The following is a 16927-nucleotide window of genomic DNA, read 5'->3' as shown; positions in this document are numbered from 1 at the left end:
TGTGATTGCATTTTTAGTAGTTTATTATTTTTATTTGATTCTATTGAAATAAGTTCACCAAAAAAACAACCAACCAAATAAAAGCTCGTGATCCTATCACTGCCTAAGTTTAATTCATAATCTTTTTCAATTTAGGATTGTATGAACTGGGCCAGAGAAACAAAGCATAGTATCTAGAAAATGCATTTGAAGATAGTTAAAACCTCAACTGCATTTTCATCTGACACTAGGAGGAATTTGCTGCAGAAGTTCAGGAATTAAATTGGATGCCGTGCTTCACTTACAAGAGTAGCTTGGCACCAACACAGCAAAGCTGCCCTCTCTCATTTCTTTAACAGTTGTTGCAATATTGTGGCAGCAAAATAACTCGGTGCTTCTGTTCAGCCCTCTGCAATCATCTTTTGCTTAGATCTGGACATGTGAAATAGCATGGGGAAACACTAATTTAGCTTTAGGATTTAAATAAATCCTGATAATAAAAAGGTGCCTACAATTCTGCTTCTCCTCTGTCTCTTGGGATGTCTAAACTGTTTGCACTTGCTCTTTCTTTCCTATCTTCCTTGTGCTGTTCTATGTATTGCATGCCTCTGCCAAGGCATAGCCAAGGCTTCTCTGCTCTGTGGAGCAAAACTTTGGGCGGGCAAAGGAGTTGGTGGGACCAGGCTGATGGACTCTTGTTTCTCTGTCTTTCACTTTGACAGCCTGAAATGCAAAGGTGGTGATGTTGATGCTGGTGGCAAAATTGCAGCTGAGCTTAGTGCTGGAGCTCATATTTTTGACTGCTTGCATGAGACTTTTTTTCCTATGTAAAATATTTGCAAGTGTCTGCAGTAGTCAGTAAATGTATACAGCAAGAACTTTTGGGACGTGATTGCGCTCTATTGCTGTAGCAAAATGCTATAATGTCTATAAAAAGGCTACAAGAGTTAGAATCATCATGATTTCAAGAGATTAATATTTGTAAAATTAAGGAAGGCTAATACCTCTGTAGACTCATGACTTTTTTTCAGAGAAAGTCCAGAGGTATTTTGCACAGGGTTGAAATCGTATCTTTTTCCAACAGAATGACGTACATGTAGTTCCCTCTGTATGAATTTTAAACTACAAGGCAGCCAGGTTGGTGGTGATGCATTTTCCTTTTGGTACGAATGTTTAACCTGAGCTGCCAGCTGCCCATAACAACTGGACATGATGCTCCTGAGTGGGGTGACTGCGACCTTCCAGCCTTGGGTCCTTCTGTTCAGCTGGCCCCTGGCCCTCTTAGAAATCCCTCAGTAAAATCTGAGTTAAATGTACGGGTAAGTAGCAATCATTTTTAAAATCCCTTCCAACTCCCTTCTTTTACCTCTAACATTTACTGATGTTCTTTAGCTCAGTGCTATGTGCATAGCTGAAGTTAGGGGAAGAGGAATTAATGGACTTCTCTCAGTTGCAGAGAAGTGCTGATTTTCAAATAGATGTGTAAGGTAGGATAATAATGTGCAAATTTTAATCTTAACATGGAAATGAAGAGCGGTGTTGCTGGAAACAGTAATTTTCAAACAAATAATATAAATTGGAAGGCAGGTGGAATACTGATTTTTGAGAATGGCAGCTATCTGTAATTGTGAGTCTTGTTCATTCTTTAAAAAACAAACAAAGAACAAACTCATTCCTTTTGGCTTCAGTAAATATTGTGCAGGGTGTGAATGCACATTTTCAGGGCATAGAAATAATGCTGCATGCGTCAAGACATTTTGGGAGAAGTGTGACCACTTGTCTCCTTCTCTCTCCTTAGGTATTTTTTTTACCCCTTTTTTGTTTCTAGTTTTAGATTTTGATGGAAAAAGACTTGTGTCAGGGCTTGCTTTTGCCAGGTACATCCAACCAAGATGAGTTGGCTCTTTCTCAAAGTGAGCATAAGGACAAGAGTAGTTCAGCACAGCTGGGTGCAGGAGTGGGAAGCCAAAGGCTGGAAATAGCCATTAGCGAAGTCCTGGCAAGCACGAGCACGGATCAGATGACTCCAATGCAGGATGGTAGCGTCCAGGAGCATTTGTCAGCATACACGACATTGGAGAAACCTTCAGCTGATCTACTTTGCCTTGCCAAAAAGGGGTTTATTGAAAGGAGGGTATTTTTGTACTTGTGCATTGCAGCTTCTTGCAATTCAGCTAGAAGAGACCTGTAATTGAAATGAAATAACTTTGGTCTGTATCCTGAATACGTCTGTTTGATAATCAGTTTGGAAAAAGGGGAGAGGTGGTTGGCAGAGGAGATAATTAGAGGAAAACAAATTAAGTTTGTTGCTCTGTATTTTTTGATGATCATACTTTGGAAAAAAAAACCCAAACAATAAATATTCTTCCCTGCTGCCCTCTTCTCTCCTGCTCTCTGTTATTGTATTTCAAAGATAAAAGTATTTTATGAGAGGAGAATTATCATTTTTATTTTTTGTAATTTGAGATAACTGTGAATACTAATCTGTTCTACCAGCTGATGGGACTCAAATCTTCCTGAATACAAGTTTTGATTAGGGCATACAGGTATATTAAAAGCAAGGGATGTATTTAAACTACAGACTCCAAATTAATTTTCTTTGCATTTCCCCATCTTACAAATTTCCCGTATCTTTTAAATGATGGAACTTTATTTGGGAGAACAGGAATTTGCAGCACCTGATCAGCGGCTGTGGCTGAATAAAAAGCCACACAGTGCCTCATGTTTGAGCAAGTGCCTGGCAAAGGACATGGAGATACCTCTTCCCCTTTGAAGTGCTCCTAATACTCATGTCTTTTTGTCCTCATGGAAAAGGGACCGAGTACATGAGCACTTATTTTCTCTTTATCTGTCAGTGTTAGTTATTTTATTCCTGTTATTTTGTTCTGTCCTGTGTTTTTTGTCTTTTTTTTTTTTTTCCTTCTGCTTTAATGGTGGTATGCTTTTAATTAAAAAAATCTACTTGTGGAATTTAGGGCATGTAGCATTTATACAGTTTAAAATTACAGCACTTTTCTGCTACCTCCCTCCAGATTCCTCAGTAATTACAGGAAGGAGAGATTATTTTATCTAGAGCTTTTCCAGGCATATTAAATTGGTTAAGAAGGTCACCACTGCACTCCTATTGCAAAATCAGTTTTTGCAACTTTTGACATCAGATACTCCCTTGGGAATTAGCCTAAGAAGAGAACTACAGGTAAAATCTCAATGATTTTGAGAAGGTCTACTTAGGAAGGAAGTTCAATAGTTAATTAATTTTTAAGACAATAGTGAATATTTTGCATTTATAATATCTTCTTGACAACTTGTGAAAAAATCAGCCTGAAAGTAAGGTAATCTTTTCTTTGCAAATTGAAAGTTAAGTATTCCATGAAACCTGCTATGTGAGCATAGTTCCACCCATCTGGGACACAGTTTCGGAGCAGATGCTTGTGTCTTACATTCCTGTCTTCTATTACTGAATAATGAAGACGTATACAACATGCACCTCTTACACAGATTTCTGCCTACGTAGACTTTTTACTTGAGTGGTGATTTCTGTTCGAATATAATTTCTTTAAAACACAGTAGGTATGGATAATGGAGTGGATGGTACACTTCTGCAGTCCAGGAGAAGATGGGCGTTAACCAACTTTGTTCAAATAAACAGAGAACTGAATGTCAGTATTGGGTGGAGAGTGCCATAGGGGTCTCTTTCCAGTTTGTTTACGCTTGTTTTGAATTAGCTACCAACCTTAGAAAGCTATCTGGACCCAGCACAGACTTTGCTCTTAATATGCATGTGTCAGGCTGGCACTGGCCAGTAGACTTTGCACTGAGTCATGCATCGCCTGTCTGTGCTGGTGTTAAATTAGAGCTTCCAGGAGCATGAATCCGGCATAAAATCCATTTCCATGTGTTTGTATCTAACATAACTCAGCCTTGCTGTTCTCCAGTGACTGGGTAGCGGGCAGGTTCAGAATCCATAAGTGCATGGATTGCTGCATAATTGGCTATGTAACTGAAAGAGAAAATATACATCCATTTATGCCTTTTTTTTTTTTTTCTTTCCCTATGCTTGAAAGCAACAGGCAAGGGACACTGTTTTCCTTTAGGGCTGTTGAAAAGGGGCTGGGAGTCTGCCACACCAGTTTAATGGAGGTCTTCTCCATGGAGCTGGCAGGAAGGAGCTGGCTGCAATTTAGGGAAGGACCGAGTCTAGCTGAAACACCTTAAGGGAGAGGAGAGGAAGAGGTCTGTCATAGGTATAGGGTTTTTCCTTCTATTGTGCAAGTCAGTGTAGCATAAATCCTCGGTTGATTTGGGTGTGCGTGTAAAGGCGGCTAGGTATCTGGCTTGGCAAACCTAAGGTAAACTTACTGAACAGCTGAACTGGGAAATAAAAGAAACGTGCATTTGGGAGGTTCTGTTTGTTTTCCAGCAGAGGGGAAATCTGACATGTAACAGTGTTCAGTAAGCACAGTATTCACTAATACGCATGTAGAGGTTCAAAGAAAAACACAAGAGAATGAAGGAATATGAGAGAATTTATCACAGGATCATTTTTTCCTTTGTAATCCAAATATTTACGTTTGTTAAAGCATGCACCACACTGGGGCAGCAGTTAGCAAGCACAGGTTGCCTGAGCTCCAGCCTAATGTCATGGGTGTTGTTTATTTGGCATTTATGTGGAGACTGGCAATTGATTTTGATGGGCTTTGTGCTCGCTTTTGAAAGAAAGTCTGTAGTTTCTGCCTTCTGATCGCGATTAAGCAGCAGTCACTAACTGCTTGTGCTGATTCGTAAGAAGAGGGAAAAAGGTTGAAAAAGAAATGTGTTACTGATTGATGCTCCTGTAAGCATCTCGATCTCTTGCTCTGATGCACATTTTGAAGAGAGAACATTTTGTGAATATGCACACAGTAAATAGCTATGCCTGCTTATCTACTGATGGCATTTTCACATTTTAGCCCCCCTTTCCTCCACCTTTTTAGATTTCTGATGTGAAAAAAAGTGATTTTATCACTGTAACCCATGTTTAGGAGGGGGAGGCCATAGAGGGTATGCCCTGAATGATCCTAGTGTGCCCTGTCTCAATGTCAATTCAGAGAGACAGCTCTTCTCACCAACATTTTGCTAATTTATAACGAGTTATTTCTAAACAGCTTTGATTATTGTAATCTGCTTATTTCATGTATTTTGAGAAAGACCTGTTAAAAAAAAAAAAAGAAATTTTATGAAGCAAGAAACTTTATTCAGGGGGAACTAATTTTTTTTTTTTTTGGTTTGTGCTTCTGCTCGTACTTACAGATAACTTTCAAGTATTGTTCCTTTGTGTTTTCAGGATCGGGAATTTACCAATAATGACAGTAAAAGTCTGTGGAATCAGAGATACAAACATTACAGGCTACATTTAATTTGATTTATTTATTTATTTATTTGATTTATTTATTTATAATTTATTTATTCACTCTCCCACTCCTCCCCCCACCCCAAGATTCAACTGCTTTCACAGATGCAAAATCTTTCTATTGGTGACAACGTAAATGGCTTCTGTGCCATTGAATGTTTAGAGCAAATGTGGCAGGAATCTGGTAGATAGTAGATGCGTTACAGACTCCAGAGCTATCCAGAGGCTTCTTACCTTCCTCTTGCTCTTCATCAAGTCATAAACCCCACTGAGAAGGGCCAGGATATGAGCCAAGAGCATTGTGTAAGTTTTATAAAATTATTTTTAAGGATTGCTAACATTCTGATAGCCTAACTGATAAAGTACTAATTTATTTGAGATTAATGGTGTTATTTTTGATCTTTTGGGAACTGTTTTTAATGGAGTCAAGGTGACTTCGCTTTCCTAAAATAAATAAATAAATAAATAAAGATCCACAGCAAATTACAACTCTTCATCATGTAGTATGCGCCTTAATACAAGAGAGGCTTCTATAATGTTTTAAATGATTTAAGTTAAGATTAATAATTGCCAGAGAAAAAGGGCTTAGGTCAAGTGTTCTATAACATGTGCTTTCTGGTCTGAACATGCCAACACAGGCTCATGAGTATGCTACTTAGGATTTACATGTGGATTGAAAGAGTTCGTTATGTATCTAATGACCAATTCACTATCAGCTCCCTTTTTTTTTTTTTTTTGCAATTTTTATCTTTTATAGACTTAATGTGTTCTTTTCAGATATTGAGTGACAAATCCCATTAACATGACAATTATGATATAATCTGTGATAATTCCTTTCAGAAACTTCACGCTTATACCTGATTTTCCTCAGCTGATAAACTGGGTTATGCAGTGGAAGTAAGTCAGTCAGGTAAAGGAGCGAAAATGAATAAGAATATGAGAATTCATCTGTAAAGTTAAATATATCAGTGATTACTTGAAGTACTGACCATTGACTTTGCCCACCAGGAGAACAGCAATACTTTTGAATAATGCAAATGTAAAATATCACAGAGAAATATTTAACTGAGAACACTTGCTTATGCTTTGTGTACTAGGGAATACGTGTATTTTAAATGATACAATTTTAAACCTAAAAGATCTATTTGTGTCCTTTTAAAATAAGTAGAAGTGATACATATTTAAGTGACAAAAGAAAAGATGTAATTGGCTACTAGTAGGTAATGCAGCTAGTTCTATTAAAAATGTTTAAAAACTATATTACCCTTTCAGTGAATGATGAAAATCTTGTAGTAAGTGGGGTTGAGTCAACCCGTTCTGTTTTGTTTTTTCCTCCTGAAGTAATTATGGAGTGAATTCAAGCACAGTTTTTCAGTCCAGTGGCTACAAATTTTGCCATTGATTAGCATTTGTCTTCATGTACTCTCTGTGTGCTCATGTATACTTAAAATATATATATCAGCGTGTGTGTTTGGTTTTAAATATAAACCTACATTTCCTGCTCAACTTTTAACATTTATCTCTGTAGTTTAGATGCAGGGACCTGAACTATTCATACAAATAAATATATTTTATAGGCCTACATATGTACCAACTTGCTTTATTTTGTACGTGTCAAGATCGCAATGCTGAGAGGAAGAACCAGGCCTGTTGATAACTACGCGTGTCCTGCAGTGGTAGTGAGGAGCCTTTTTAGCCATCACTGCAGCTGAGTGGTAGTGTTTCACCCTGCATTACTCTCAGGGCTCAGCTGCTCTACACCAGGAGACTCGTCATTAATTTGCTTCCTGCTGAGCATAAGCTGCCATTACATTCAAATGGTCAATGTACATATTCTTCCTGCTATTTTTTTTCCTTCCTTTGAGATGAAATGGGACATAAGTGCCTGTGCCCATACAAATAGTGTACAACAGTTGAATTTTTTTCCTGCCTTAAGTTTTAAATGATGGCCTACAGAATGTCTGAACTATGAATCAGGCGTAGAAACACTACATAATGCATTTCTTTTCTCTTTTGAGTTTTATATATTTCAAGTGGGTTGTGTGTGGAGTTAACGTCTGTTTTCAGGATGCAGTGCTTTAGAGGAAGGAATAGTGGAGATTAGTGAGGAAAGGATGAAGACGTGCATGGATGGTTTAATTTCATTTTTAAAACTACTGACTCATGAAGTGAATGACTTTTCTTTCCTAATCTGCCAATTAATTGTTTTCATTGTTTGTATGGTGATTTACCAGCAGGAGTTGGGAAGTGCCAAATAATGAACATAACCTCATTGAAATGAGCTTACAGATGATTATTGTTGAATATGGCTCTGGTTGAAGCCTTGTAACCAGCTCTGTTTGCACGCCCTTGCTGAGTGCTCTGGAGCTGGACGATTCTGTAGAAACTTAGGATATGCAGAGAGATATTTCAAAGTACTACTCAAATCAGTAAAAGAATATACTTGCTAAATGTCCTTTGGTGCATTTCATTACTCCTTAGAATGTGACTTAGAAATAAAGCCAAAGCTCGAGCTAGTTCAATTATAAAGCGCATTTTTTTTGAGGGTTTTGTCAGAGGATCTTTACTGTCTATTTTTGAAATGCATTGTATAGTACCATTGATTTTTAAAATTATATATTATTTTCTTTTTAACAAGGTTAGAAGTTCTGTGTCTGCGGGTCTCTATGTGTTTCCATAGCTCTTTCTGCAGCATAGCTCAGCGGATACTACCAAATTCTGATAGTTCCAGTTATTGTTTTTTTGTTTTGTTTTGTTTGTTTTCTCTCCACTAGATTACTAGTTTTGCGTGTGCTAGAATTAACTCTTTTGCCCAGAAAACCATCCATGCACAGGATTATGTGCATCCTGCAAGTGGTACTAAATGTTGATAAGATGCAAGTCCGCTGTATCTTTATGTGAAGCTTCTTAAAAGACATAGAACTTGTAACCATATCCACAATATGTAACCCAGCATTTTACCTTCTAATTTTAGGATGGAATCTCCTTCATACGCCCTCACTCTTTCATGCTCTCACATGCCATTTAATTTCTGAGGCCTTCTTGATGTGAATGTAGGGTGCTCCAGGGCTCTTCAGTTGATAGAATCCCAACAGAAAGTTTTGGAGTTGAGTTGTTTGTGTGTGTATTTTTGAAATATTGACTGATTAGAGCTAGATTTTACTCCTTTACCTGCATGAGATATTTTATGGTGAGTACTTCCATTGCAAATAGTGGGCCATCTTCTAGAAAAAGAAATGACTAAGCTTAGCAGAATAGTAAACAGCATCTTACCAAGGCTTTTTTTCCTAATTTCCTTTATTGTAGCAGTTTCTTCAGGCTTCTTAACAATTTTCCTCTTCCTTTGAGGGAGGGAGGTAAGGTGTCAGGAGGAAACCTGTTCTGCTCTTGATGATGCCTGTTGGCTCAGGGAAAAGTCTTTAAAATATGTAGCTTCAGTGTTATTCCTCAGTTATGCTTCCTGGTTTTGTTATTGCTAATAAAAATGAGGAGAAGAAAAATTTCATCCATTTTTTTTCTAAGAACATCTGAGAATTTTTCTTATTTTCTGGATTTTCTTATGTGCTAGTGATGATACACAATCAAAAGTATGCTTTTATTATGCTTGTTATAATGGGTATTACATAAATAAATAAATAAATTAGAGCTTTCAACTCCGGACACTTATAGCCAGTATTTGGAAGTAAAACACAACTGTGGTTTTGAGTGATTACCTTTAAGATTGTTTTTTTTCAGGGGGAACAATAAATGCTATGTTTCAGGAGAGTCTTCAAGGGCTGATCGTGTCATTAACGCTCATGTTTCAATGTGTGACAAATATCTGGGGTACCTTACTTCAGCAGTAGTTGGTGTACACAGGGAGGAATCCTTCCTCTTCAGCTAGCAATGAAATGGAAAGCGTACTTACTGCATTCGTGCCAAAGTTATCTTAAATATTGGCTATATGGTTTGGAAGTTTCAATCTGCCTCATGGAAGAGTAGGTGGCTCAACATCATTGCTCTCGGGGAAAAGATTTCTGGCCACTCAGTCCTGTTTTTTGTCTCTTCTGATTCATGGCAATACTGACATCCTATTGAAGCTGATAGGTGCATATAGAAAGTTGAGACTGCTTTTTACGGCAGTGAATGGATGTGATCACACATTTAACTGGGGTTATCTTGTTTGCTACCGTTAAGTTTCATTAAAAGACTTCACATAATCTGAAATGCAGAATTATGCTCCATTAGGTAAGTGATGAGATAGTGACCTTTGTGTTGCTTGGTTCTGTCATCTAACTTATTCCAACCACGTTAATAGGCATTGCAGGGCTGTGCACCTGTGAATTTGAATTGGGTTCTATAATTTTCATGTTAATAAATTGGGATCATCATTAAGTGAGGACAAATTTCTGGACTTGGTTGTTGGGAAGTATTTACTTACTTCAAGGCCTGATATACCCAATATAGCAACATTATTACTGCTGTTTACAGCTTCCCAAATACTTCAATTTGTAAATTTAAATATTGGAGTGGTCCCTCATTCATTTTTTATTTATTTCTAAGAAAATGTTTCCTGAACATTGCTACTTTACTGTCTGTCTTCGAACTACATTGCATAATGCAGACTTCAGGGAGTTTGAATGTGCACCTGGTTTTAACATAAACAGGAAATGTTACGGTATATTTACCTGTGTAAACATTGATCTGGCAACTAAACAGGTACTAGCTTGCCTGAATTCACTTGGAATAGCAATTTAGAAAAAGGCCGCAATAGATGTCACTCCAGGGATGTCTTTTGTGTGTGATCCTCATGTTATAGAGAAGATTCCTTGGTCTTTGTTGCTGAAGAAGCTACCCCATTCTGGTCTTCTGAGAGTCGACAAGCCAGTACTGTCCATGGATCAGATTCAGCTGAGGTGAAATCAGGGTACAGTAAACATTGCTTCCAAGAGCAGGTAGTTTTCTGAGGCCTATGAGATGTGGCAGTATTCTGCTTAGCTGATAAATTGCAGTGTAGCAGGAAGGATGCTACAATGAGTATTGATTTCTTTTGCGCATAGAACTCATTTTGCTACAGCTTGTGAATTGCCTTCATGAGCTGACAATCCATTAAGGATCACTTTGTGTGTCTCTTCCTTCATTATTGCTTCTTTTACTGCTTTCTGCTTTACTGCTTTTAAAATACATTGTCGAGACAAAAATAAAATAGGTAAAGGAGAGACTCTAATAGTAGCAAAGCAATTTGGCTCTTGGTAAATTACTTTATTGCAAAAAAATATTTTACTAGGAAACTATTTACAGAGACAATTTCAAGAAACTAAACATATGATATTAAAATTATTTTATAGTAGGGTAACTCACCTAATGATTGTAATTTTGTGTCATGAAGTAGACCTTATATTGTAAGATTGTGTCCACATAAAACTTGAATTTTTGTCCTCAGATTTCAAACAAAAAATAATTTAGTCTTAACCATTCTGCATGGCCAGCCACTATCTCATATTCTGAATACATGCCAATAATTCCTTCACAGATGTAATGCTCATTTTTGTTTTTGTCCTGGGTTTCTTTTTCTTGTTCTGAATAAGAAGGGAAACACTTATTTCTATATATTAATTTGATGCTTTTTTCAAGGAAGTAGTCCAACTTCTGTGGCACAGTTACTTTAGTTACTAATAAAAAAATTACATTTTTTGAAAGAAAACTCAATACTTTCCTAATCCCTTAATTGCATTGATTAGCCAATTGCATTTTGTTACTTCCATTCTGGGAAAGACTGGAATTAAAAATCACTGGATTAGGCTATCAGTTATAAGGCTAGCAAAATAAGAGGACCACCATACCCCATTAGGGAAGAAAGGTGGTTATTTTTCTCACCAAGATTTTTTATTTTTTACTTATAATAACATCTCACATGCCTTTGTTTTGTATCCTTTTCACATCATTTTGCTTGGTATTAGACAAGTCATATCCTCTCACAAATCGTCTTCTATTATTCCGCTCTTAGTCTCAGGGATGGATATTGACCACATGCATATAGTTTTGTGATCTATTGATGGAAAGCTCTACTGAAGAGCCAGACAGTATTTTTATGAAATATATGTTGCTCTTCAAAGCTGCTTTGTAAAATGTCCAGTGATACTAGCTGTTTAAATTAATTTTAGCTAGTGGCAGGCTGGCTTTCACTTTGTGGGATTTTATTATTTTTTCACTTGGACATTTGTGTAAAGATCTGATTCATCCAAAATCTATAGTTTCTGGCAGGTCCCGAGTTCTCCTGCCAGGAGTTTCAGTTCTGGTTCCTGCCAGGACTTCTCCAGTAGACAGTGTCCTCATTAATCGGATCTCCTGGCTCTCTCAGTGCAGTGATGCTTAGCTATTTCTACCAGGGTGACTCTAAATACATTAAACAAAGTTGTTTTGTGCAAGTGGTTGGCCAGACACTAGCTGTTTTCTTCCAACTCTTCTTCCTCAGATTTATGACCTCAGCATTGGTTGATCAACAGTATTGTATTCCCATGCTTATTTTCCATTGGCTTTGATTAGTTGGCCCTGAGGAGTAATGTTCTACTCACTATTTCCTTTTTTTTTTTTTAATAATAAAAAAAAGATAATAGGCATTAAAAAACTTTTGGAAACTGTATGATTTCTTTGGAAGACTGTGGCAAGGGTATAGAAGTAAAATGAATGTTTCTTTTCTGTTAAAACACATGGTGCCAGCTGGTGCACTTCATGCCTTCAGTCCCATTTCAAAAGTTTGAGAAATGGTACGTTGGATAAACCTCATCAAGGTGAAATTTTCTTTAACAGACTTGTATCTGTCTTTCAAACTGTTGCATAGAGGAATTTGAGATTATTAGTAGGCATACAACTGAAAAAATTTGGTAATTCTCATCCACACATGACAAATCATGAAAACTTTATTGTAGTGAATTACTTCGATTGCTGCTGTTTTCCCAACTTCTTTCCAAAAGCTCTTTTTTTGTTGTAAACCATGGTATCCTCCTGATAGGTATAAATGCTGTGTCTTCTGGACTCTGGAAGTAGATATAACTATCCCTGTGAATCCACTGGAAACTTAATATTTTAAAATACACATGAGACAATCTTAGTAGCATTTGTTTTCTATACTTATATAGACCTGACGTAATTGTCTTGATTTCTAAATAGCTTTTTTTTTTTTTTTTTCAGGGGAGGGCTTTTTATTTTTGGGGGGTGGAGAGGGGTTGGCTTTTTTCAGTGCGTACTACAACGTTCACTTTTTTTTATTTGTTTAGGGTCAAATCCTTGGCCATGTTCATGGAGCATCAAGAGACACAGAAATAAGAGGTTTGTGCCATTTCTGCATACCATTGAGTGCCAGGGGGACTGTAGGCATCTGCTCCATGCTCAGTTCCGACGCCAGCAGACACTTAACAAATTTATTCTTATCCTTTATGATGGTTACTCAAGCACTCAGGTGGGCAGCTGGATTTTACAGGGTTTGTAATTTACTCGAAATTCTCCCAAGACATCTGTGAAGGATTGTTATGAAGAGCCCTATCTTTCTATCTCTTTTTCCCTGTCTTCATTTTCCCGCAACCCTAAACCCTCAGTGTTTTACCCTGCCATGTTGGATTATAGGGAAAGATGGGAATGTGTGAGTTTCTTACCACACATGTAACATGATGCTTCGAAATCAGAAGGTTGTAGTGCCTTGTGCACAATCCCCTTTCCCTGACCAAAATGAGTTGGTTTTATAGTGTTGTTACTATAAGCACAAAGCTTTGTAAAGTAGTCTTCACCTTTGTTTTTTTGCTGTTAAATTAAATACAATAGTATGTACTATGTAAGTACAGATTTATCTTTTGCAATGTTTTTGGCAATGAAGGATTTGGTGTAGCTCTGGGAAGCTGTATAATCTCAATAGGGATATTGGAGGTTTTTACTGTGTAAGCTAAATGAAGTGCTAAATCCCAGCTTTCCTCCTGAAGGTATTAATCTGCCATGGCTAGATTGAAAGACCATTTTTCCATTTAAAATATGGGAAGAGAGAGACCAAATTTTATGTACATAAGACATAACTGTTTTGTTTGTTTTTGTTTTTAAACAAAAAAAACTTCAGAACTGTAAGCTCAACATATGGGTTCAAAAATGCAATAGTAAGTGTAACACTAATAATAGTGAGCATAACAGTATCCATAGAGGAAAATACTTTGCAAAGAGCTTGGGAATACTTACCAGTCCATCTTATTTTTATCAACATACTTGATAATAAGAAAACCAAGTGTCTTGTGCTTTCTTCACACTGAATAAAAGCTTTCTCAACAGAGAGACAAGCTGAATTTTATGAGGCTTTTTATGAGCTCCTACAGGCAGTACCTGAAAGTTGGTGGAGCAGTGGGGAAAAAATGTTTTTTACTTTAAGTGAAAAATGATTGTATCTTATATATATGTATGTATATATATATATATATATTTTAGCATATCACTTGTCTCCAAAAAAATGTGATTGTACCCTTTTTTGTTTTTTTTGTAATTATAAACATCTTTTTATTCTGGTCATAGCAGAAACAATTTTAGTATTCAAAACATTAGTATGCTATCAGTTTAGTTAAACAGTATTTTTTGGTTTCTTCTAATGCCAACATTGAAGATCTTTTATACCAATGGTTCAGTAAGTATTCCCTTATTTTGTTAAATTCTGTGATGATTTACAACTTGATTCAAGCTTAAAACTCCTGGAAGTTGCTCTTGCTGTCTTGGCAAGGAGTGATTTACTCAAGCCTGATTCTACTCTGCTGAAGTTGATAAAAGTTTTGCTATTGCTCTCAGAGGAACCAGATATAGATACAGTTTTGCCTGCAATTCCTTTGTTCCTCTGGTTAAACTGTGGAACAGAGCAGCGTTGGCTGCCTGTGCGAAACAAACTGCAAAGTTGCTTTGGCAGCTGTCTATGTCCCTGGCTATTTAGGTTCTTTGTTGTGTGCTTTATAAATATGAAGTTTCAACTAGAGATAACTTGGGTCAGTTCTTGTGCATCCACAATGGATTAGTTTAATAGCCTCTCTTTTAGATAATTTAAAAATTCTCCTTGGAAGTGTTTTTGCACAAAGTGGTTCACGTTCCAATTCTTACTGTCCCCAGCTATAAGTCTTCAAGAATTACATAAAAAGAACAAATTAATAACGATGCATCTGGTGATGTGGTGGTTGTTGTTGTTCCTCTTACAGACCTTAAATCTCCTGTAAGTTTTGGAACGACAACTTCTTTTTTTATTATCTCTTTGAGTAAAGAAAAATCACTGCTGAAAGATATAAGGAAAATGCTTTCAGTACCACACTTGGACTAAATAGGTCTGGTTTTGCTCTGTAATTTATTGAACCATCAGGAATAAATAACATGAGATACACTTTTTAAAAACCCATTAGTCTGATGTGAATTTTATTTAGTTTGCCTTGAACTCAAGTCTTTCTGTAGTGATAAACTGATCTCCTACACTCATTTTTATACAATAGTAGTTTAAAATGTTTTGAAGTATAAATTGTTGCTTTAATGTCACAATACTTGAACATGAAATAGGCATAATTAGGAAAAACTTGAAATAATTGGAAAAAATGAAAAGGGCAGACGAGTTTTGGGGAAAAATGATGATGTCAGTAACTTCCAGTAACAACATACTTATAGAGTTAACTATTCTCACCACAGTAGTTTGGAGTGATTTAACAGTAAAATGAAGAATTTAATTGAAATGAATCTTAAATTTTTACAGTATTTATTGTGAAGTACTTTCATTCTGAAGACCTTCCAAGTGTTTTAGGGCTATATAGGTAATTAAATCCCTTTTAGGGCTACATAGGTAATTAAATCCCAATGTGCAAGTTCAGTTTGTAAGGGAATGCTTGAAAGTTGTGGATGAAGAAAAATACTTTTTTCCATGTTACTTTATCATGGTCTATGACAGCATTATCAACATGAAGAGCACCTATAGCAGCTGTAATGATGATTTTATTGTTTATCATGAGCCAAAAAGAGGTGTGTGTGGGGGGAAATTACCCAGCCTGTGGGTATACAGAGATTGCAGCCGAGGGTTTGTGGGATTCTGTGATACATAAGGGCACAGGTTTGTTTACTAACATTCCTGTTTTTTACAAATCAACAAATCACCACTAGGAAGAATACTATGATTAATAAATAAGGTGAATTTGTGTGTGTGACCATCCCAGGACAGGTCCCAGAAGGGAACCAAAATAAATAAGTAAATTCCTTTTCATATCACTGAGACATAAGAGGCCATAGGACGCTGTCATGTAGGTAACGAAAGGCTGCTGTTCATTTGTCTTCCTTGGACAGCCAATAGATAGTGTTTCTTGTTTTCCTTTATTTCTTTTTAAATGCATTTTATTTCACATGTCGACTCCCACTTTCTTGGGAGAGAAGTGGTCCCGCAGTTTCTCATTTAGTCTTACCCTTGGTACGTTCAGGCAGTGCCACGTGAGGCGCTCAGCCGCACGTCAGGACCGTGCCAGGCTCCCAGCCCTGAGGCGGAGGTGCCCAGGCCTGCTGCCAGGCAGGCCTCAGGCCGGCAGCCATTTTCTCTCTGAGGTGTTCAGCCGCCATTTTGTGACAGAACTTGGCTCGTCACAAATGGGTCGCCTCTGTAACTGCTCTGATAACTCAACTTCTTACCAGGTCTTTTATGCTTTAGTATTGTCTTGTTGAATCAAAACACTGTACTTGGTCATTAAGGCATATGGTCAGGCTTTATTCTGGTATAATTTTTTTGATACCTGCTTTTAAAATAATACACACATGTGGGTGCTATATTGCAATAGCACAGAGTGAAGGCTCGTACTAACATTTTAACAGTCCACTGGAGCTTTTGGCCCCATATGACTGTTCCGTTCTTCACTGAGGATTTTGTCATAAAGGGCAAAGAAAAAGCTTGGTGGTTTAACATGGATGCAGGAGGTCTGGATACAGCTCCTGAATCTCTTTTGAACCTTGAGCAGCAAAGTTCAAAATAAACTAGATGTGAACACAATTAATGGCTATCAATAGTCCTGGAATGTGCCTTGCTTCAGGTATCTGTGGAACGAAAATGAAGAGAAACGCTTTTATTATTTCCTTTTACATATTTTTGTTTTGTCCTAGACATTTGGGAAAGCAAACCATTTGTGGCATACTGGTATAAAGATTAGAAGAACCATGTTTGCTATTGACTTAAGGAGCTAGTTTGGTAATTTCTTATGTGCAGTATAAAATCATAGTGCAATGATGGTGTTTTTCATGGTTAAATTGTGCTTTTTCAAAAAAAAAAAAAGAATATACTGTAAAGTAATTGGGAAAGAAAATAGAAAGCTCTAGAGCTATTTTTGTCCAACCAGAAGACTCATTTGAGGGCCTGTTCTGTTACTTTTCATGTTTTCAGCATCTATTGTGAAAAAAAAAAGTGCATATAAATATACACTGATAAGCATGAAGCATTTTTCCCCTCTAATCATTTTTATTTCAAAGCTTTCAAAAATGAGTTACAAAGTAAGAACAAATGTGCTAAATTCATCTTAAAAAATAAGACTTAAATTATAAGCATCTGAAAAA

General features: G+C 36.8%; 1 protein-coding gene across 4 annotated transcripts in view; it reads left to right on the top strand.

Annotated features, from left to right (window-relative positions):
* ZNF804A (zinc finger protein 804A) overlaps positions 1 to 16927 on the top strand; it is a 152512-nt gene that overhangs the window by 19652 nt on the left and 115933 nt on the right. For 3 of the 4 annotated variants that reach the window (XR_010832210.1, XR_010832209.1, XM_066999160.1), the window contains exon 1: positions 13828 to 16018. The exons of the other annotated variant lie outside the window; for it this stretch is intronic. Coding sequence is in view for 1 of the 3 variants with exons in the window: in XM_066999160.1 (XP_066855261.1) it covers positions 15737 to 16018 (282 nt within the window). In the remaining 2 variants the exon portion in view is untranslated. Of the gene's footprint in view, positions 1 to 13827; positions 16019 to 16927 lie in introns of those variants that run through there. 4 annotated transcript variants of the gene reach the window in all.

The sequence above is a fragment of the Anser cygnoides genome, chromosome 6 (genome assembly GCF_040182565.1).
Source record: "Anser cygnoides isolate HZ-2024a breed goose chromosome 6, Taihu_goose_T2T_genome, whole genome shotgun sequence".
Lineage (NCBI taxonomy): Eukaryota > Metazoa > Chordata > Aves > Anseriformes > Anatidae > Anser > Anser cygnoides.
This window is presented reverse-complemented; position numbering and strand designations above follow the sequence as displayed.